Source organism: Sorex araneus, chromosome 5, assembly GCF_027595985.1.
Source record: "Sorex araneus isolate mSorAra2 chromosome 5, mSorAra2.pri, whole genome shotgun sequence".
In the NCBI taxonomy this organism is placed as follows: Eukaryota; Metazoa; Chordata; class Mammalia; order Eulipotyphla; family Soricidae; genus Sorex; species Sorex araneus.
This window is the reverse complement of record NC_073306.1, coordinates 80,036,581-80,060,841: the sequence shown is the minus strand read 5'-3', so window position 1 is coordinate 80,060,841 and position 24,261 is coordinate 80,036,581. Positions and strand designations below refer to the sequence as shown.

At 37.7% G+C, this 24,261-nt stretch overlaps 1 protein-coding gene across 1 annotated transcript in view; it reads left to right on the top strand.

Annotated features, from left to right (window-relative positions):
- Positions 1 to 23,896, top strand: part of HFM1 (helicase for meiosis 1) — a 111,847-nt gene extending 87,951 nt beyond the window's left edge. The window contains exons 32-38 of the mRNA XM_004619925.2: positions 2,120 to 2,199; positions 7,225 to 7,331; positions 12,319 to 12,429; positions 13,729 to 13,819; positions 22,431 to 22,542; positions 22,628 to 22,797; positions 23,830 to 23,896. Of these exons, the coding sequence (XP_004619982.2) occupies positions 2,120 to 2,199; positions 7,225 to 7,331; positions 12,319 to 12,429; positions 13,729 to 13,819; positions 22,431 to 22,542; positions 22,628 to 22,797; positions 23,830 to 23,896 (738 nt within the window). The remainder of the gene's footprint in view (positions 1 to 2,119; positions 2,200 to 7,224; positions 7,332 to 12,318; positions 12,430 to 13,728; positions 13,820 to 22,430; positions 22,543 to 22,627; positions 22,798 to 23,829) is intronic.
- The last annotated feature ends 365 nt before the right edge of the window (positions 23,897 to 24,261 follow it).

The following is a 24,261-nucleotide window of genomic DNA, read 5'->3' as shown; positions in this document are numbered from 1 at the left end:
CTATGATGGTGCTAAAATAGAGTATTTTAAGGTAGTTTTAAACCTTATCTTTTTAAAATTTATAGTTTAGTAAAGGATAAAATTAAGTAAGCTTTTTCAGTAATAAGCTAATTTAAGATACTGAGCTTAGTTAGAAAGTATATGTGAGCAACAAAGAATGATGTCATTCATATGTGGTATTTAGAATAACTGGATGAAGGAATACAGTGTTTTAAGGGAGGATGTCCTGATCAGCCTTGACCCTAGAGTATAGGGAGGAGAGGGAATAAAATAGAGGGGGGAGGGGAAGAGACAGATGAGGACAACAGGGATTAGGTCGGGGAGTCAAGTACAAAGGTGGTTTTCAGGAATCATAGAATCAAATATCAAAACCACAGAGTCAACAACACTGAGGTCATGAGACCCAGACTTTAATGACCAGAAGGTGCCTGTTAAGAGGGCAGGCGTGAGGATTGGGGTGGGGAGGGGATATTGGAGTCAACCTAGGAACATTGGTGGAGGGAAATTGACATTGGTGGTGGGATCAGTGTTGCAATATTTATGTCTAAGATTCAACTATGAATAACTTGTGTTCAAAAGCACTGAGTTATATATAGTACTTTAATTAAAAATATGGAGAAAAAAAGAAAGTATATGTGTTCCATATTTGATGAGCCAGGCAAGTATTAGTAAACTTTTTTTAAGGTCTGAAAGATGTACAGGCATAATTCAAGTATAGAGAAAGTGGTAGTAGAGAAAAATAGAAAAGTGTTTCAGACATAGGTAATTATGCAGGAGTAAGAAAGAGATGAGATTTTTTTCTTTTTTTTTAAAGAGCTAAGTAATTCAGAATGTCTGGAGTTTAGTTTCAAGTAGGGAAATAGAGATGAGGCTACAGAGGTGCTATATCATGCACATCCTTTACTGTTTTAAAGATTTGGAATTTATGATGAATTCTTGGGAAACCACTGAAGGGTTTTAATCAATTAAAGGACTTTAAATAAATTAGAATTAAAATAAAAGTCACTCTGGATGTAATATAGAGAATCAATTAGAGGAAAATAATTTTAAAAGTTACACAAGGATTCAGTAGGTCTTTGTTTTTTTAAAAAAGATTTGTTGCTAATTAGAGAGAGAAAGCAGAAGGGAATGCCTTGCCACAGTGGCAGGGTGGGGTGGGGGGGAGATGGGATTGGGGAGGGTGGGAGGGACACTGGGTTTACGGGTGGTGGAGAATGGGCACTGGTGAAGGGATGGGTTCCCAAACTTTGTATGAGGGAAGTGTGAGCACAGAAGTGTATAAATCTGTAACTGTACCCTCACGGTGATTCTCTAATTAAAAATAAATAAATTAAAAAAAAAAATAAATAAATAAAAAAGATTTGTTTTGTTTTCAATACTCCAAACAAGATGATTACATTGACTAATGTAATGATATCAATGTATAGAAGTGACTAGGTTTAATAACTATTACTTTTTATAGGTAGAATCAAATACCTTGGTGTTGTATTGATTGTGCAGGGAGAAAAGAAGTAATCAGAAATGATGACCTGGTCTGGAGTGATAGTATAGTGGGTAGGGCATTTGCCTTGCACGAAGCCAACGTGGGTTCAACCCCCGGCATTCCATGTGGCCCTCCAAACACTACCAGGAATATCCTGAGTGTAGAGCCAGGAGTAACCCCTCAGCCTAGCTGGATGTGACCCAATAAGAAAAAAAAAAAGAAATGGTGACCAGCTTTCTGACTTGAGCAACTGAGGGAGATGGGGCCTTTTAAAGGTAGATACTCTGAAGAAAAAGCTAGTTTGAAAAAGAGGTAAACATTTAGCTTGGGAAATACTTAATTTTGAGAACTGTAGGTAGGATGTCTAAGTAAAGATGTTCTATACATACTTCAATATAGTGTTTGAAAATTTGGAGAGAAAATGACCTGTAAATATAGATTTGAGTCTTTCTTGGGTAGATGATAATTGAATCCAAGTGGCTAAGTGAGATTGTTGACTGAGAATATTTACAGAGAGAAAAGGTCTACTTAGGAGCCATAAAAATATCGGCACTTTTAAGGGGCCTAAAAATAATCCTTGAGTTGGGAAGTAACCTGAATTTCACCTAATTCTTTGTAAATTTTTTTTGTTAATAGATGCAAATGGATAAATCTCAAAACGTGGACTTTAAACGGTTTAGTTTTACTCCCAAAGATTCTCTTCCCAGTATATCAAGGTACAAATATTATGTTATATGGTTGGAATATACTACAGGTGTGTGGGAGGCAGAGGATAGATAATGATAGAGAAGGGACTAGTATGAAAATAATAGTTGGAAATGATCACATAAGACAAGAAATGAGTTAAAAGTAGATAAAGGGATATACATGATAAACTTTTAGTATCTGTATTGCAAACCACAATGCCCAAAAGGAGACAGAGAGAGAAGAAAAGTGCCTGCCAGAGAGGCAGGCTGGGGTGGAGGGAGGAGAAGGGTGGTGGGAGGGAAATTGGGGACACCTAATCAGGAACAGCTTTGTAAGGGTCTATCTACAATGATTCAATAAAAAAAGTCTTCAAATATTATGTTAATTTTAGGATAACATTGTCTTGTCATTTCTCCTGACCTCAGGGAACTTGGGTTTATTAGGTTACACCATTCACAGTGCTCCCGAGGTACTCCCATTCCTCTAAGTTTATCTTTAACTCTCTGTGCTCTCTTCCCCAACCGATCAATCACCTTTATCCCAAAATCAGACTCTGTTGACTTGTAAGGTCAGACCCTTCTTAAGGACTCTGGATTTGTGTTTTTAAGTGAAATATTGCTCTTTTCTTTTCCTTGTGTCCTTTTGCAGAGTTTACTTTAGAGTAATGTCCTTTTTACGTAGATACAAATTGACTCCAAATAATATTTATTCCTGGATATAAATTTACTCGATTACTCGAGTAAAGCAGTAAATTACTCGATTTACTCAATTAAGCCTCAGTTGCTTAAAGTTACTTCCTAGCACCCCAAAAGTAGGGTCCCAACAAGGGACTAGATGGACCACGGCAAGCTGTGAGCTACCCTGGTGTCAAAATATATCATGTTATGCTATAGTTATATTACAATATAATTAGATCTCATTTGTGTGGCTCTTCTTACACACACACAGGCATGCATATACACACCCCTTCACAAATATAAAGTCACACTGAAATCCTAAATTTTCTCCCACAACACTCTATATTCAAATTATAAACCTTGCTTGGGGCTGGAGCTATAGCACAGCAGGTAGGGCGTTTGCCTTGCACGCAGCCGACCAAGGTTCGATTCCCAGCATCCCATATGGTCCCCTGAGCACCACCAGGAGTAATTCCTGAGTGCAAGCCAGGAGGAACCCCTGTGCATCTCCAGGTATGACCCAAAAAGCAATATATATATATATATATATATATATATAAACTTTGCTTTTAGATGCAAATGCAATGTTCCAAATCACTGGCTTTCTCTACAGCCAAATAGCCACAGCTCTATAATATTTTGTTTACTATAATATAGTCATCCAAACAATAATATATAAAATATTATTATACTTTCTGCTGTAATTAAATAAATGGGGTAAGCCAGTGTGTTGATAAAATTCTTAAATTCTTAATTAAATTTATCCAAGAGAAGGAACATGTTTTCATATTAACAACTTATATTAAGATGTTTGCTTATTGACATACTCTGCCTCCTAATTTTTTTTGCATTAAACTTTATCTGTTTCATATACTTTCTTTCTTTCTTTTCAGTGGAAACTTTATTTGAGGAGAGGAAGGGTAGAGGGAAATTGAAGTGTAGGTTCTTTTTTTTTTTTTTTTTTTTTGCTTTTTGGGTCACATCTGGCGATGCACAGGGGGTTACTCCTGGCTCTGCACTCAGGAATTACCCCTGGCCGTGCTCAGGGGACTATATGGGATGCTGGGATTCGAACCCGGGTCGGCCGAGTGCAAGGCAAACGCCCTACCCGCTGTACTATCGCTCCAGCCCCAGTGCAGGTTCTTCTTAGGGAGGATTCCCCTAACTGCTGTTTTTTAATATTAATATTAATATATTGCATTAATAAAGTAACAATGATATAAAAGTACTAACAACTTTATTTAGATTAAGCTCTTAACTTAATTGTAACAATTGGAATATATTTAAAAATATTTCCTATAATGCATGGATTACCTTTCTTTTTTTTTTTAAGTTTTATTGAATCACCATGTGGAGGGTTACATAGTTCTCAGGATTATGTCAGTTATACAATACTCAAACACCCTTCCCTTCACCAGTGCTCATATTCCATCACCAACCACCCCAGTATACCTACCGCCCCCTCCCAGCCCCCCAGTCTCCGCCCTTGAAAGTGATAAGTTTCACTTCGTTTACGCTTTATCTTGATTACATTCCATGTTTCAACACATAACTCACTATTGTTGCTGGGGTTTCCCCCCCAAAAGAAAAAGACAGTCCTATTGCCAAGGAAGCATTTGATAGTTCTCCATTGCTGAGAATGTAGAGATATTAAGTCCCGCTGTTTGTTACATAACTTTTCTTTTTTCCCCCATTGCCCCACGCCACCGAGTTCATGCCTGTTTAGTAATCGCCATGCTGCCTGACAGAGGGAAAAAAAAACGAAAAAGATGGTTATTTCCCGTCATCAGCCGGCGTGGGGCTCTGGCTTAGTTGATAGTCTAGTAGAATGTCTGCAAGCAGTTTCTAGAACCAAAAGTAGTGCGCTGGTATCGGCTCCGGCTCAAGATTCCACCAGCATCCCGCTGTTCCATGTACATAATTTTTCCCCTTATATCCCATTCCCACGCCACCAGGTCTGTGTTTGCTTAATGGTCATCATACTATGGTTAACGCCACGCCGCGTTTCTTCCCGAGAAAGAAGGATATTTCTTCTCAGCTGGCGTGGGATATGGCTTAGTTCAGTCTAGAGAGATGGCTACCACTTTGATTGCCTTCAATATTTCAGCGAAAGACTTACTATTCTTGTTAGGATCTCCCCCCAAAGTCCGACCCGTTAAAAAGGAACCATTACATATTGCTGATGCTTGGATGACATTAGGTCGCACGGCCGCGGCAGCGGCCATGCGGTTTTGGGTTTCTGTATAAAGTCCAGGGAAAGTACAACCAGAAATAACATCACTACAAACTTTTACCCTTTTATGGTGCTCATAATATGGAGAAACCTAGAGAGAGCTGGCTCGGCATCTCCATTTTGCGCTCAGAAAGCCCCGGAACCTGTGCTGTGCTCAGGAGGAAGGGGTCGAGAGAGAGGTTAAAAAAAATTGGGGAATGTCCGGCTTCCACTGTCGCAGCCCAGTGTAGGGTCTCAGTTCCCATGCTGTAATTAGTTCAGTGGGCTGCTTGGAGTCCAAGGGCGCTCTTTTAGGCTCTTCTATCCTGCTCGATCGGCAGTGGCGCCAAAAGGGCTGGATTACCTTTCTTATGTAAAAAAATTTCAGCATTATAAAATAGTCAGAGGTACAAATTTCCTATATTTTTCCTTTCCCAGAAATTACTGTTAAGTTTCTTGTAAATTCTTCCAGATTGCTATGTGTATCTGCTGAGATAAAGTATTTATTCAAGGGCATGTGGCTTAGTGGTAGAACACGTGCCTTGCATGTTTGAGGTATGATCCTCAGCACCGCAAAAAAAGGTACTTGTTCTATACTTAATGCTTTTCAGCTTGCTTTTTCCTACTTTTCACAGCCACGCGACATCTTATAGCCTAGTTCTCCCTCTTGGAGAACCTGGCAAGCTACCAAGAGTTTCCTGCCCTCATGGGAGAGCCTGGCAAACTCCCCATGGCGTATTCATTTGCCAAAACCAGTAACAATGATGGGTCTCATTCCCCTGACCCTGAAAGAGCCTCCATGTGGCACTGTTGGGAAGGATGAGTAAAGAGAGAATTCTAAAATCTCAGGGCTAGGATGAATAGAGATGTTACTGAGAAAATCGATGATCAACAGGATGATGATGATGATGATGATGATGATGATGATGATGATGATGATGATAGTTATTATGTTGGACTGGAGCAATAGCACAGCAGGTAGGGCATTTGCCTTGCATGTGGCCAACCCGAGTTTGATTCCTCCATCTCTCTCAGAGAGCCCAGCAAGTACCAAGAGTATCCCGTTCACACGGCAGAGCCTGGCAAGCTACCCAGGGCATATTCGATATGCCAAAAACAGTAACAACAAGTCTCACAATGGAGACATTACTGGTGCCCGCTCAGCAAATCGATGAGCAACGGGATGACAGTAATATGGTAATACAACAAATAGTCTCCCAAGAACTGCCAGGACTGTTCTCTGTGCACAGAGTCAGGACTAAACCCAGAGAACAGTCAGTGTGCCCCCAAACAAACACAAAAGCAAAAATATAAAGAGAGGGGTCTAGATACAGTGGATGGGGTGCTTGCCTCGCACCTGGCCTACCCAGGTTGATCCCCATCTGGCATCCCAGTGGTCCCCTGGGCCCCCAGGAGTGATTCAGTAATGCAAAGCTAGGAGTCCTGGGTGCTTCTGGATGTGGCCCCAAAACAAAAATAAAGAGAGGAGAGAGAAATGTTGATATACAAATATACAAAGTCTAATCTTTTCCATTAACAGGATCTCAGGTTTACAAAGAAGCATGTAATTTAAAAGTTGTACTTTGTGTACTATCTTTTTTTACCTTAATGGTAATCTGATTCATAAAATGAGATATCTTTAATCTTACTTTAAAGATAAAATAAATGAAGATCATATTCATAGTTAATAACAAAAAACCCTAAATAATAACAGCACTATATTGATGCTATATCTTGATGTTTAGGAGGCAGTGGTATACTGAATTTCCCTTTCAGATAAGGGTATTCTATATGCAGGGATGACATTTAATATACTTAACAACTAGTAAAAAACAGCCACTGACTGACCAATCAGAACAGATGCCACTGCTGCTTTAAGAAATCCTAGCTTTTGTGATCTAACTGAAAATAGTACTAGCAATAAAATTTTAAGACATAGATAGCAGATATGTACATATGGGGGGCATATAAAGATTACTAAATTATCTGTCACATTTATTAAATGCCCAGTTTTTACCCTTTACTATCCAGACTCTGGTAGAGTTTATCATATAAATGTTGAGTGGATTAATCATAATTTTTTCATTTATGTAAGTAATTTTTTAATGCAGATTAGTTGTAATGCTTTCTTTAACATTGTTATTGTTTCATCTATCTTTATAAAGGTCAGAATATCTAAACTCACCTGAGTTGCCTATAATGGAGCAGAAAAGTCATCATGAAATCTGTTTGAAAGTTCAAGAAATAGAATCATATGAATATCAAGACAATGGTAAAGTAATCATTGATATTAACTTGACAAAGAATGTGGTTTATGATTTCTTCAGATAGGAAAGTAATGCTATTGAAAATCCAATCTATAAACCTATAAACCTACTAAATTATTATTAACTTAGTAACTTTTTTGGGGGGGTTACTGAAGCAATTTCAAATTCTTGGTTCATTATTTCAGATGGTCTTACTAAGTCTATCATATATTTTAAAAAACCTTTTTCCTACATAGTGTTGAATAATTTAATTTAAAAGTAGTATGAAGCGAAGCTGGGAATATGAGAAAACTTTTATATAAAATCTTAAAGTATTGAACCACTACATTATATATCTTTAAATTTATTTTAATAATTTTGTAACTATAAGATTAATCCAATTTAAAATTAGCTGTATGATCTTGGAAAAATTGGGCCTTATTCTTCTTTTTAAAATTAAGGCACTAGACTAGAGTAATAGTACAGGGGTTAAGGCTCATGAATTGCACGAGACTCAATCCCCAGCACTTCATATGATCCCCTGAGCACTGCTAGGAATAATCCCTGAGCACAGATTCAGGAGTAAGCTAAAGTGCACACAGAATAGAATAAAACTAAGGCATCAAATTGGTTGGACCTTTAGTAGCCCTTTGCTTCTTAAAGTATGATTAAGATTCTTATCTTTTCTATGGTAATATCAGTATGTCCTAATTTGTGGGATTATTCTTAGTACATAGTAGAGATTTGCTCTTTATCTATGATTAAATTAATTAATTTACACAAATTCTTCAGAATTGTAATTGTATAGATCCTGCCTTTAATAACCTCATCAATTTAGATCATGCTATTAGTAGCCAGTGAGAAATAATCCTGGTCATTGAAATGTGTGAGAAATAATCCTGGTCATAAAGTTGTTTGTTCAAGAGCTTTGTGTAGAAATGGTGAGCTGTGGTTTCCTAAAAATAATTGTGTGTGCATCCTTGGTTTCCATTGTCACATTTTCCTTTATGCTGGTGCTTTTACACTTCTTCTAAGCATAATTTAGAAAGGCAAGGTCTAGGATACCCACCACTTATTTTGACATCATAGCAGTTGTTTACCCAATATAAATTCAAGAAAAAGAAAGAAGAAAAATGTCAAAATTATATGGGAATGCATGCTGAATCATTAAATTGTAAGGGGCCTTTGTGTGACTTCTCATTTTCAATGAAAGAAACCAAACACTGGGAGATTAAATGACTTGCTCAAAATCACAAATCTAATTAATGGTAGAGTCAGAAATAGATTCCATATCTCTTGATTCCCAGTCCAGTGCAATTTCTATCAAATGAAATTGACTCTTAGTTATCATTGGAAAGCTGAAAATTGAACCCATAGTATATGAGCTATTTCAACTTTTCACCCTGCTTATATACTGCTCTTGCACCCATCCATAACTCTCTATTTGCCTTAAAAGAATTATCTTTTCCTTTCAAGATTTATCTCACCACCTGTAATCAGAATCTTTCCAATCTTGTCTATGCTATGGCATAGAAGACCAGTTCTGAATCTTCTATTGCTGTTGTAACTTTTTTCTCTTTCCCTATTCTAACTTTCACTATTCAAAATTTGTTTTTGTTTTTTTAATTTTGTTATTTTATAAAGTCCTTCACAATATTTGATTACATTTCATATTTAATAATATTTCATATTTAAATGTAAATATTTGTAAATATAAAATACTGGTGTGAATATAAAAACACCAATCTCACCACCATTACACCATCCCACCACCATATTTGGGGTGTTTTCATCCCGAACCCCAATCCCTGCCCCAAAGCAGAACCGAAATAATATAATATAAAATTATAATATAAATAATAATAATATTTCCCTCTAAGGTTGGTTGCCTCCTACTTTGAATCCCGTCAGATGTGGTGCAGTACTCTTGGAGTATGGGTAGGGTGTGTCACTATGAAGTGTCCAGGAAAAGGTTCACTCATGTGAGGCTCGGCTCAAGAGTGTATGGAGAGCAGAGTGGCCCTGAACGTAGTGGCAGTTGAGTTCTGGAGGTTTTTGGATGCCAGGGCTGGGTCCCTTGGTGCGGGGAGGGGTCTCACCCACACCCCTCTGGGGCACCCTGAGTGGAACCAGCCTGGCGCAGGGTCTGGAGGCATGGTTATGGTGAACATCATTTTATGCTCCCTTCGGGGAGAGAAGGACATGCAATCTTGGATGGTGGCAATGATGAGATTATCTGGTGCTAGCCAGGGATGACTTATAGGCATGACTGTTGAGTTGCTGGAGACAGGGGGATACGGGCAGAGGATCTCTGTTCCCAGTACCATTGAACTCTGGGTTCTCAGTCACAAAGTCCTGCATACCTGGATTTTCTGGGGGTTCACTCCACTCTTCAGAATTTAAATGGTTTTTCCTTCTTTAGTTCCGTATCCCCATCTAGCTTGTCATGATCTTTTTGATTACTCAAAGTGAATTAAGTGCATCCCAATAAAGGAAACTGATTTAATCCCATGTAAACTGGAAAAAGTCCTAATATACAGGTGGCTTTTATTTTTCTAGATCCATACATTTCTAGATCCCAATTTATTCTTCCTGCTGATTTTCTCTCAAATCTTTTTAGGTATATCTATTGATTTTTGGTTTTATTTTTTAAAAGTCTTTCTCACAGAGTAGGTAACCTCTAACACATATTTCCTGTTTGGCATAATCAGGAGAAAAATGCAGTCTCAGTTGTTAGCTTTTGCAGAACTTTGTTTATTGTAATAGTCCTGATATGAATAATATATTTACGCATTGATCAATTTCTGTAACCTAGACTTGTATCAAATGTTTCATTTCATGGTCCCTTTATTCATGGAAGACAAGATTCCATAAGTGACCTGGTTACCAGGATCACATAGAATGATTGAGGCAATTTCCCCAAAGGACTAGAAAGATACTCCTACTAAAAGAAGGGAAAACATGGTAGACAAACAAATCAGATCAAAACAAAACAACAAAACAACAGAATCACTGAGAGAAGTAGACACTGGTGGAGGGTGTGATGCCAGAATGTCTTATTCATGAAATCCTACTGTTAACAGTATTGTAAGCCATGGTGCCTAAAATATTTTTTAATGAAGAAAATGTTAATAGTGAAGATTAGTTTAACTATGTCATGCCTATAATCACAACATTATGAATTGCAGAAAGAATTGAGAGAATTTATTTCTAGTCTTTGAGAACTGTTCTGTATCTTGCCCACACGGCAGAGCCTGGCAAGCTACCGTGGCGTATTCAATACGCCAAAAACAGTAAACACAAGCCTCACAATGGAGACGTTACTGGTGCCCACTCGAGCAAACCGATGAGCAATGGGATGACAGTGGTACAGTGATACAAAGAACTGTTTATTTAGAAAAAAGCTAATTAAGTCAGTGCTTTCAATATATGTCTCTTATTTTCTTTCATTTTACTTGTTAAAGTGAAAAAAAAGCCATAATTCCTGTAAGAACTCCTTCCATTTGTCAGTTGCCTGGATAAGTTGACTGCAGTTGCAAGAATTTGGCAAAACAATAAAAACATTCAATGATATTTAATTAGATAAATAAAATTTATAATTAAGAAAAAAGACATACTGTCTTTTATTATTTTAAAATTGTGTTCTATGCATCCTTTATATGCCAAAAACGGTAACAAGTCTCACAATAGAGACATTACTGGTGCCCGCTCAAGCAAATTGATGAACAATGAGAGGACAATGCAATAGTGCTACATGCTTTATATATAATAAATGTATACAATGATAAAGTTATGTATGTATATATGCACATATATTTTTCAGAGAAACAATTATTAAATGTTTCTTAGCATACTAAAATGGAAAACTGAACAAGTAGGGCATGTAGTCCCCCTCAGAGATTATGGATAACACTGAGAATTTTTTAGCAGGAAAAAAATTAAAATATATTTTTGACAAATACACTTTATAATAATAGTTGAAATTAAATTGTAGAGAGAAGAGCTAGAGGAAAGACGACCATTTTATTTTTTTTAAATCCACATTATAAATAATTTAATTTTTTTATAAAAAAGAATAGGTACAAGGGTTTCTAGGAAGTACACAAGTACACATGATCTAATCATCATCTCATATAGCAAAAGATAGGGCACAGGAAAGGATAACATTCTTTTCATTTTCACCAACTCTGACCTACTTGAAAAAGAGAAAATTCTGCAGTTTATTCGGAAGTTCTTCTAATTCACACCTCCAAATATATGAAGATTTGAGGAATCTTTTCAATATACTGTGCCTTGTGAGACTTTTATAGATCCCTTTTCCAAAAAAAGAGAACTACAGTAAAGAATGTTTATGTCTTAAAACCAAGAAGACCATTTTAAAGCCTACTATATTCTAATCTTAGAGTAGCGTTATTTGCATATGGAAATTAATAAAGAAAATTAACTGTCTAAAGAACCTGTTGAGAATGAAGTGATGGGTACATATAAACAGTAAATAGAATACGTTATACTAATAGAACGAAGAATTCAGCAATGGTTGAGCCAGTGCTTTTGAAAATAACTCAAGACCTCTGTTTAGGGGCTGGAGCAATAGTACCACAGGTAGGGCGTTTGTCTTGCACGTGGTCAACCCAGGTTTGATTCCCAGCATCCCATCTGGTCCCCTGAGCACCACCAAGAGTAATGCCTGAGTGCAGAGCCAGGAGCAACCCCTGAGCATTGCCGGGTGTGACCCAAAAAGCAAAAAAATAAAAATAAAAATAAATAAGACCTCTGTTTAGTAGTTGAAAAATGTGTTCAATTCATCAATACATACTGATGCTTATAGTTTTAAAATATGGTTTTAAAATATGGCTCTTTTATACATACACATGACAGGTTTTTCTAGATGGAGCTATTCCACACCTTCAACTGTAAAAGCCCCTCAAGAAATGAGATTCATTAAAAATCTTAATGCATCTGGAAGCCAAAATTTGACAGAAGCATATAAAAGCAACTCTTCATTTTCTGAAGTTCAAAATGTGGACTTTGAATGGGGAAGTGAAGTTTGGGGTGATTTTGATGATGGAAAATTAATAAAAGCAACTAACTTTTTATCTGATACTGAAGAGATAAAAACATCAGGTAAAATTGCACTTTAGTATAAAGTAATTTCATGAGAAATTATTTTAATGTTTTTTTCCATTTCTGTCTCTGGGAATAATTTCCTTTGCCTTTTTGTATGCATACTTAATGAGTTTTGGTTAATTAAAATTTTTAATTTTGAGAAAAACTGAAATTACACAATTACACAAATAGTATCTCCTCCTCTTGAGGGCAGTGGTTAGGATTATTATATGGTGATGAAATGCAGAATATTCTATGAAAAATTAAATGAATCTTCTTAAAGAATCTATTCAAATTTAGATTGTTTATTGAATTTTCTTTATAAAATACTATCCAGTACTCCATTTGAGGATCACACATGGTTTGCTAATGTTTATAAAGGGAAAAAATTCTATTTTAAAAGTAGTTACCTGCTGGGAAAGGAAAGAAAGATAATTTTTATTTCTAGTTGGCTTTTAAAGTATAAATAATAGGAGAGAATTAATTTATCTTATATTGAATAATTATCATATAAGGTACTAAACACAATTATTTTAGTTGCTGGAAAATTCACTCTATTTTTCTAAAAGAGAAAATCATGGTCCCTATATGACAAAAGTGCAAGATAGGAATAATCTCTCCTATGAAGGTTGAAAGAAATTGGTTCTTCAGAATTATAGTTGCTTTTTAAATCCACCTTAATGCTCTTTAAATATCTTTTAATGCAAATAGTAAAGAGTCAAAATATTACTGGTTTAGGGTCCTAAGAATTATCTACAAAACTGATATTCATTTTAGAAGGAATAATAACTTCACAAAGTAATTTAGGAAAATCTTATGACATGGGATCAGTGGTAGTTTCCTATGTTACAAAACAACTACCAAATTCTGTCCAGATAAAAATTCATGTAGCGCAAGAAGCAATTTTATACTTATCCATTGATGTAACATGAAAATATTAGAACATAACTTTAGTACTTGGAAAATCAGTCAATGATATTTTTGTGTGTTTGGACAACTTTAACTTAATTGCATGGCAATCATTGAAAATATTGTATGAACTTTATACAAGATCATTTATATGCAGTATGAATAGATAGTGGTTTGGGCAGCTTTTAGTATAGACAGAGATATATAAGCTAAACTATGTCTTTTGCAGTTTTACTTTCTTGTTTCTCCATGAGAAGTAAATTAAAATTTTGTGAATAATTATTTATTCTTTACTTGACTATATCTAATCTGTTGAAAAGAGCCTTTGTAGAACTTGCACAGTGTTTCATTCATTTGATTCCAAGAATTTTATTTGTGATTTAATAAACATGTGATCTCTTTGCCAAGGATTTGGAACCACTTTGAGTTTAAGTAGCAGAGGGAGTATGAGATCCTTCCAAGAGTCAGAGAACAAGATACAAAGAGATATGTCAAACAGGCAAGTTCTAAAACTTTGGTTTAGAATACTTACAACTTTTTATCCACCTCACATGTAATTGGAGTAGGGGATCAAGTCCTTAGATTCAGTAAATCTGTAAGGTATTAGTTAACCTGTTAATTAACCCCTCTTAATCTTAGAGCTGTGCTTCTAAGTGTGGATGTCTTACCACAAACATCAAATCACCAAGGGGTGCATATTGAAATTGTACATCCCTCGGTTTCTTAAACTTACAGCATCTTGTTCTCTGGGACTAGAGCCCAGAAATCTTCATTTTTAAGAAAACTTGACAATCTAAATAGAAGTTTGACAGGAAAAAAGCAGTAAGAGATGCTCCAGGTAGAATTATGTACATGGTAATAGGACAGAAAAAGTCAAGCCATGTTCAAGATTCAGTAAAATGTGATCCACGTGGCCACAACATTAGGATTGAGATTGCTGAAGTTGGAATTTGAGGGACCTGAAATGTCATGTTATACCCTTGTGCTTTAACCCAGTAGGCCTATGATCTCAAACTCAATCTGCTTTCAGTATTTGGTGGCCCAAGGCCAAATATAAAGTATTTAATCTAAAGGGCGCTGGGATGATAGTATCCCTGGTATCCCATATAGTTCCTGGAGTACCGCCAGGAGTGATTCTTGAGTGCAAAAATATGAGTAACCCTGAGCATCACCAGGTATGGCCCAAAAAGAAAAAAAATAATAAAGGAAGCCACCACCAGCAGCTCCAACCAGATATTACTGTGCAGTCAATATGAGTCTTGTATAAATTAAGGAAACTATTTTTTTAATCTCCTGACTTTAAAATTTTGACAACAGATTTTATTTTGATGACTTGTGGGAGTGGGGATGAGAGGGACCTCCCAAGCAGTGTTCAGAGGTCTTGGGAGCTACTACCAGTGATACCTGGAGTATAGTGATATAGTATTTCTGTGACCCTGCAGTAATGGGTCTACCAAAATCATGCTGCCAGTGTTTAGGGAGCCAGGTGGTGCTGGGGAATAGACTAGAGCTTAGTGTATGCCAGCCATGCTCTCTAGCCCTTTGAGCCATCTCCTCAACCATTGATACTTGTTAAAATATATTGTCATTTAGGGGGCCGGGAGTGCTGTCCTGGGCCCCCAAAATGACAATATGTGTAGATCAGATATGGTGTAGGGACTATATTCTTCACAAAACACATTCTCCACAATGAAAGAGCTGATCTACATAATTAAGTTAGTGGCAGGGAATGGAGGCAGAAGGTTGAAAGGGAGGGAGGTGGCACATGAGTGATGGCTATGGTGTTGGAATTATGTGCATGAAAACCATTATTACTAAACCTGAAATCTTTGTAACTTTCCACATCGTGATTCAATAAAAAAAAATAAGTTAAAAAGAAGAAAAGAAAACCATTATTACAATTATTCTAAGCCACAAAATTTCAATTAAAAATGTTGAATAAAACATTAAAAAAAATAAAGAGCATACTGTGGCTAATTGTACAAAAAAACCCCTCTTATTTCATATGGATCTCTCAAACCATTCAATAGTTTACAATTTTTGTTTTACAGAGGAGGTGATTGGGCTTTTGGGCTAGAGTGCTGGAGGACTATTCCTAGATCTGTGCTCAGCAGTACTGATGGTGTTCAGGGACCGTGAGGGATTGGAGATAGAACCAGGGTAGGCCCTATGCAGAGAAATTACCTTAACTCCAGTACTCTCCAGCACAGCTTTTAAAAAGTATTTGCCTAAAATTTGTCTTTTTAAAATTTTCATCCATTGGTTCTAACTCAGAATCATACAGAATAAACAATAGAGGCATCAAAGTGAACAAAACTCTGCATATAGAGAAAAAATAAGTCATAAATGGGAAGATAACTGTTCTTGAGTTTACATAAACAGTCTGTTTGCCTCTGTCACTGTCATCCCGTTGCTCATCGATTTGCTCAAGCGGGCACCAATAATGTCTCCTTTGTGAGACTTGTTGTTACTGTTTTTGGCATATCGAATACACCATGGGTAGCTTGCCAGGCTCTGCCGTGCGGGCGAGATACTCTTGGTAGCTTGCCGGGCTCTGCGAGAGGCAGAGGAATGGAACCTGGGTCGGCCGCATGCAAAGCAAACACCCTACCCACTGTGCTATCACTCCAGCCCAGTCTGTTTGCCACTTGTCACTTGTCATCCCATTGATCTTTGATTTGCTCGAGCGGGTGCCAATAACATCTCCATTGTGCTAGTGTAGCCCAATGATATCTGCTCACTCCAGGAACAGGAAGAGCCTCAAACCATTCATTCAGGGTTTTGGTGAAGAAGTCTGACCATCTCGTTGGTGAGCAGCCACGCATTCTTTTGACATCCTGTGGAATCAAGTCAGTAACAGCTCTAGTCCAGCGGTCATCTCTGAATCGCATTACATGTCTGAACCATCTGGTTTTTGACGCCTTGGCAAATGAGACAACATCCATGATTCTTGACCATCGATGGAGGTTGGAACTCTGAATTCCTTCTCTCACTTGAGTGAAATGTGATACTAGAGTAAAGCATAGCTCTTTCAATTCCTCTTCGGGATACCAGAATAGCGTTCTCATCCTGTTTTCGTAGGGCCCAGGTCTCTGAGGCGTATGTTAGTGAAGGAAGAATGGTGGAGTTGAAAAGATGTGCCCAGAGCCAGAGGTTCTTTGTGCTCTTAACCACTTCTTTGACACTCTTGAAGGTGTTCCACGCTCCTCTCTTCTTCCTGCACAGTTCTGGTGCCAAGTCGTTCCTCATTTTGAGTTCTCGACCCAGGTACACATATCTGCTGCATTTGGAGTTGTTCACTCCATTGAGAACAAATGGTATATCAGGGACTAGTTCGTTTTTCATGAACATTGTTTTGCTCAGATTCAGCTGGAGTCCAACTTTCCACACTTGTGGTTGGAGTGGGCCAGCATTTGTGCTGATGGCTAGCGTTTGGTGTTATGAGAACAATGTCATCAAAGAAGCTTCAGTGGTATAGTTGCCGACCATCTATCTTCACTCCCATTTCTTCCCATTCCAGTCATCACATGATGTTCTCGAGGGTGGCACTGAAGAGTTTTCGGTGAAATGCTATCACCCTGCCGAACCCCTCTCTTTACATCAATGATCACTTCTTTGTATAATGGTGAGATCCTGGTGGTAAATCCATAACACAGCTCTCGTATGATCTTGTACTGAATTTGAATGCCCTGTTTGGCTAGGGCTTTGATGACTGCTTCAGTCTCAACAGAATCAAAGGCCTTCTTTAAATTGATGAATGTTAGACAGAGTGGCATCTTGAACTCCCGCGAAACTTCAATGAGCTTGGTCAGTGTGTGGATATGGTCCATCGTGCTGAATCCTCTTCAGAACCTGGCTTGCTCACATGGTTGTCCTTCGTCTAGTGTTCTGCCTATTCTATTCAGGATGACTCTAGTGAAAAACTTGTATACGATGGACAACAGGCAGATTGGGCGATAGTTGCAGATGTAATGTATGTCTCCCTTCTTATACAACAGAACAATCCTGCTGGTTTTCCACTGGGACAGAACTTGCATACGGACAGGTAGCGTATAAAGAGCCGAGCCAGTGTATTGACGAGTACTGATGGCAGATTTTTCAGGTGTTGGGGTCTGACCTTGTCTGGACTGGGTGCTGTACACTTCTTTACCGATGAAATGGCATGTCGGATTTCGGAAGGGAGGATGTTGGGAACGACATATCCATCCTGTGGAATTTGGTATGTGGGCAGGTGGGAATGGCTGTCAAAGAGATCTGAGTAGGAGTTGTGAATCATCCTCTCCATTACTTTTCTGGAAGATGTGAAGGACAGGCGAGCATTGAGAATACTTTTCCCGGCTTCTGCTGCATCGGCCAACACTGCTGCTCTTCTCTCTTTGAGGTCTTCCTTTACCGCTTCTCTGCACAGTTTTGCGAGCTCGGACATTAGCTTGTGGTTGCCTGAGGCTCGTGCCAAACTACATTGGCAAATGAGCTCGAGTTTCCAAAGACAGGCGTCTGTTTGTGACTTTCCCACTCTCAGCATTCTTCGCTCAGTCATGGAGGTGCTAAACCAGTTGATCGTATTCCTCATCGATGTTGTCAACAACGGCATTGTTGACATTGCCACAATCTTCCCACATTGCCCCAATAGTGCCAAAGAGCTCCCAATTGGTGGTTGTTCTGGGAATTCTCTTCTTAAACTTAAACTTTGCAGACCTTTCTCCCCGCTCTGTGAAGTAGAATTTTGCACAAAGGAGATGGTAACCCAATCCCGTTTGGAATTTTGGGACAACAGTGACATCAGTCAGACAAAATCTTCGCCTAAATATAATGTGGTCAATTTCATTGTGGAACTGTCCACTGGGAGACTCCCATGTCCAACATTTAGATTTGGCCTTCTGGAACTGTGAGTTTCCATGGATGGTCTTGATTGACATGATGAACTCAGTCTCTACCCTGTTCATTCCTTTCTAGGCCATGGGTTCCAATGTGGAGTTCTTTGGGCGACCTTCTCAGTCCTAACTTGGCATTAAAATCACCAACAAGATCTTGTAGAAGGTGTGGTCTTCTTTATAGAAATTCTCCAGCTCCATGTAGAACTTCTCAATTTCTTCTTCATTATAGTTGAATGTTGGTGCATAGGCAACGAAGATAGAAACTGCCGGCAGTGAGCCACATCTATTCAAGTGTAATTGTCCTATTGGGGTTGTTAGGCATTCGAATGAATCATTGGTGACAAGGACACCAATGCCAAGTTCATGTTGACAAGGACACCAATGCCACCAATGCCTCTGTTATAGCGTGTTCCGAGGAACAGTTCTTCTCCAGTGTCGAAAATGGCGTGATGTGACTGATGCCTTCTCATTTTGGTCAGACTAATGATGTTGTACTTGATCTTCTGCACTTGCACCCTCAGGTCCTCGATGGATGCTTCCGATGCCAGCATACGTGCGTTGAAAGTACAGACAGTCATTTTAGTCTTTCTTTGTTTTGGCAGTCTAATTCGTCCCTGAGATTTTATCAGCCTCTCCTTGCTCATCCTTCTTAACGCTGCTGTATTGGGGGCTCTTTCAGTGTCAGGCAAATGAGGCCCATTGTCGTTACTGTTTTGGGCATATTGACTATGCTACAGGTAGCTTGCCAGGTTCTGTTGTGCAGGCAGGGTACTCTCAGTAGCTTACTGGGCTCTCCGAGAGGGATAGAAGCTTTTAGGGCAGCCTTCAGTCGCCCTTACAGGTGATCCCATGGTTCACACCATATTTGAAGCCCATAAAATATGGTACAAAAATTATGGAAAATGGGTATTAAATGTCTTATGATGTGTCCGGAATGCGGCCTGGAGTGTGGCGGTAGCTGAGTAGTGGAGGTAGTGGAGGTCTGCCAGTGAGGTATTTATCTGGCTCTGGTAGGGTGGTTTGTCTGGGTTTGATCCCTGGGGCAGGGTGCTGGAGATTGGAGGAGGCAGTCAAAGGATGTTGTTTCTGGGTCTCATTGAGCCTGGAGTCCAAGTTAGCAAAGTTCTGTTTTATCTGGTTCTGTGGGGCTTCACTCATGCATGGGGTTCGGCCCGAGTGTCCGGGAAAGCTCCCTGGAGTGTGGCGGTGGCTGGTTACTGTTTGCCACATATTTTAAAAACTACAAATATTTTTAGAACAGTTTAGAAGTGGTTAGAGAAGATTATTGAGTATTCAAGCAAATCCAGTCAAGAAACCTCTGAGAAATGGATGCCAAAGTTGCTTCTGAGAAGACATAAGAGACTGAGATTTGGGGTGAAAAAGAGGCTCTCTTTTCCTCTTGCGCCATTTAAAATTTTTTAAATTGTTATTTAAATGATACTTTAATTTTAATTATTTAACTCCATGCCATTAATAAATGGGGGGGAAAGCGGCTTGATCAGTATAAGTGGTTCTCCTGCCCTCTCTGCTCCTCTGCTTATTGCTTCTTATAGCTGTCACATTTTCCCCCAAATTATTTTGAGATACTGTAATTTACAACACTATTAATGAAAATTTTGTGTATAGAATGTTCCAACACCATACCAATCACCACAGTGACTCCCTCCACTAATGTTCCAAGATCTTGCCCATTCCCCTGGGTAATCTAAATTCTATAAACCAACCCAGTTTCTATTGCTTTTGGCCATTTGTTATTCCATTACTTTTACTCTATTTTTTATTCTTTTATTTATTTTTATTTTTTTAATGAATCACAGTGAGATACAGTTACAGACTTACAAACTTTTGTGATTACATTTCAGTCATACAATGATCAAGCATCCATCCCTCTACCAGTGCCCATTATCCACCACCAATGTTCCCATTATCCCTCCCACCCCACCCCCCACCCCTTACCATCCCCTGCCTCTGTATCTCTATCTCCCTTTGGTTGTTATAGTTTGCAAACCACTATTATTCTTTATATTTCATCTGTAAGAGAGATCAAGATGTACCTTTCCCTCTCCTTCTGATTGACTACATGCAGCATGATTCCCCAAGTTTCATCCACATAGCATCAAATTGCATAATTTTATCTATTCTTATTACTAAATAGCATTCTATTGTGTGTATATATACCACAATTTCTTTATCCAGTCATCTGTCCTTGAACACTTGAATTATTTCCAGATCTTGGCTGTTGTGAACTATGCTGCAGTGAAATAGGAGCACAAATGTCTTTTCAAGGATTTTGGACCCTTGGGGTAGATGCTAAGAAGTTAAGAAATGAAAGTGCTGGATCATGTGGAGGGGGTTGTTTTGTTTTGGGCTTGGGGTTTTGTGGTTTTTTTGTGGGTTTTTTATTTTTTTGAGAAATGTCCATGTTGTTTTCCAAAGATGTTGAACCAGTCAGCTTTCCCTCCAATAGTGGATAGAGTAACTTTTCCCCCATATCCATACTAACACTAGTTGTTTCAGTTTTATGTGTGCCGATATCACTGGTGTGAAGTCATACCTCATTGTTGTTTTGATTAACATTTCCTAGCAACGAAAAGCATGTTTTTCCATATACCTCTTGTCCATCTTTAACTTGTTTGGTAAGGTTAAGTTATTACCTCAAAGATATTCACATAACCACCTATTAAAAGTGGGTTTAAGGAGCCAGAGAGATGGTACAGCATATAGTATAGAGAGATAGTTCTGTACACAGCTAGCCTGAGTTTGATCCCCGGCATCCTGTATGGTCCTCTGAGCACTGCTGAATGCAGAGAGAAGGAACCCCTGAGCATCTCTGGGTGTGACCAAAAACAAAACAAAGCAAATGCAAGTGGGTTTATATTGCCAGGGAGCTCGCTTGAAGATCAGAGGCTCATGTTTTTCATATCTGATCCCTGGAATCGCCTGGCCTGGCCCTAACTGACATTGTTAGCTGAGTGTTCCAGGAATGGCCTCCAGACCCCCTAAACATTTCTTGGGAGATGCCCAAAGTTTAAAAGTTTGAATTGAGGGGCCGGAGCGATAGCACAGCGGGTAGGGCATTTGCCTTGCACGCGGCCGACCTGGGTTCGATCCCCGGCATTCCATATGGTCCCCCAAGCACTGGCAGGAGCAATTCCTGAGTGCAAAGCCAGGAGTAACCCCTGAGCATCGCTGGGTGTGACCCAAAAAGCAAAAAAAAAAAAAGGTTTGAATTGAAATTAAAATTCCAGAACCAGGGAGATAGTACGGTGGGTAAAGTGCTTATCTTGCAAGTGGCCAACATGAATTTGACCCCCTGCACTGCATATGGTACCCCAAGCACAACCAAGAGTGATCCTTGAGAACAGAGCCAGGAGTAAAATCTGAGCAGCAAGGGGTATGTGGCCCCTAATTTTTAAATTTACTTGAGTTTAATACATTCATACAGTAATTTTCAATAATTTTAATTTATGCCATTTCAGGATCTATAGTTATGTATATAATTATTTATTATCTTCATTCCCCAATAATTTATTTACCACTTATCCCCAGCCTGTAGTATAATATCTGGCATATGATAATGAATAGTAAATGTTTTAAATGAATGCTTTATACATTATACAATAGAGTGTTAAAAATTTTATAAGGGGGCTGGAGTGATGGCACAGCAGGTAGGGCGTTTGCCTTGCACGCGGCTGACCCGGGTTCGAATCCCAGCATCCCATATGGTCTCCCCGAGCACCGCAGGAGTAATTCCTGAGTGCATGAGCCAGGAGTAACCCCTGTCCATTGCCGGGTGTGACCCAAAAAGAAAAAAAAATTTATAAGAAGATGAGATGTTATTATTAGATTATGTTACTAAAGAAGATAAGTGGAGATGTTTATCCGGAGGCAACCAGACAGAAAAAGGATATTAAAAGTATAATTTTAAAAGATTTACATTTGTTAAGTGGTAGACAACTAAGCATAAGACTTAATTTAAAAGAAAATTATTAAATGTTTCTGTTAGACCTTTAAAAGCATTTTTATATAATTTGGAAATTATGAATTAGTATTTCTTCTAAAGGAAAGAAAACTCACTAAGTTCACCACGAGCCTAACAAACAAGGTACCAATATTTTTTTGAAAGTATGATGAATTTTTATCATCTTCCCCAAAGTATCACTATTGATCTAAATTAGAATAACTGTTCCTCCTATTTGTTATATTTTTACAATCTTTAATTAATTTTCTCAGTTTCATTTCATCACATCAAGAGCCAGATATTTATCTATCAAAGTCTGCTGTATCCAAGTTTGCTGCATCCTCCATAATAAATCTACCTCAACAAACTGGAAATACAAATATTGTAAGAGAAGTGTTTATTTTATCTTTCAATTCTGCCTGAGCAGTTAAACTTTCAATGACTGCTGTTTTCTAATCTCCCAATATAGATCCATTTACATGAAAAAAACCAACAAAATCTATCACCAGTGATTGAAAGGATATGCTTTACTCACTCTGAAAAATTACCAAATTCTTCAAAATTTAAAAAGAAGTTTTCAAGCGAGAAAGTGGATGTCTTTCTTAGAAACAGTGACAATAAAAAGGAAGTTGATATAAGGTAAGTACTTTTCTTAGGCATTTTAAAACTACAGTGGAAACTTTTTACAAACATATTCAGCATTGGGGCTGGCCTGATAGTACAGCCGGGAGGGCTTTTGCCTTGCATGCAGCTGACCTGGGTTTGATCCCCAGTATCCCATATGGTCCCCCAAGCCAGGAGTAATTCCTGAGCCAGGGTATTAACCCCTGAGCATCGCCAGGACCCAAAAAGCAAAAACAAAATGAACAAACAAAAAAACCATATTCAGCATTCCTTTATTCTGGGTTTATGTTAAAGATCAGAACCAAAACCCGATGTTTACTGTAGATACTGAAATGTTGGACCATGATAAATTAAGCTCCTCAAGATAATTCATAGTATCAATATCTCAATTTTTAAAAACCTATATATTTTGTTGTTTTTGTGGCACCAAGGATTGAATCCAGCCCCACATACATGGAAAGTGACTCTGTGTCACTGAACCACATTTCCAGCCCAAAAATATATGTTTAATGTTCTTTAAAACATATTGTGTTGATAAATGGCCTTTAATATTTGCACATATTATGTTAACAGTATAAAGTGAAAGTCACCTGACATAGAGATCAAATGGGATCTGCTTTTGTTTTTTTAATTTAGACTTTATTTTACCCAATTAATTTTTCACAGTTTTATAGGTTCAATAATGGAATAAGGTAAGATCTAATCAATAGTGCCCTGACTGCTGATCATTTTTATGGGTTGCAGTATTCCTCTTCATATTGAATAGTCTAAGTATATAGGCCTCTACATACTAGCTTTAATTACATTATTCTCCAATTTGTTTAAAGAAATTTCAAGAGATTTGTTCCCTATTTTTTATGGTTAATGAGGTATAATTTTTCCCCACAGATACTCTAAGAGATTTTGTATATTGACCTTAACTTGACATATTAACTTTTTAGTAATCTTCACATTTATCCATTTATACTTATCATTACATTATTTATTATATTTGAAAATAAGCTGTCACAAAAATATTGATATTTATTTTTGCTTTTACCCCAATAGTTATCATCCTGATGATAAAGCTGATGAAATGAAGTCTTCAATGGGAATATTTGATGGTATTTTCTAAGACAAATCTAAAAAACTCATTCTTGCACTAAGAAAAGTATAAAGACACCTGATGCATTATTTTCATTTTTTTTAAAAGTTCATAATTATTCAGATATTTTTTCTTGAATTTGTTGATTCTTTTTGCTACAATATATTTAGACTGCTTTATTTTCCAATTCTTATAATATAACTGTATAAAGTACCTTTATAGTGCCTTTATTTAAGTAAAGAGGTATTTAAATTATACTTAGAAAATAACTATTTGTTTATTATTGGATTTCTGAAGGAAACAATATAAAATTTTACTTTTAAATTTTCTTAAGAAAGATACTTTTGGAGGAAATAATGCTAAATCAATGAAGTTATTCTATGGCTTCAACAATA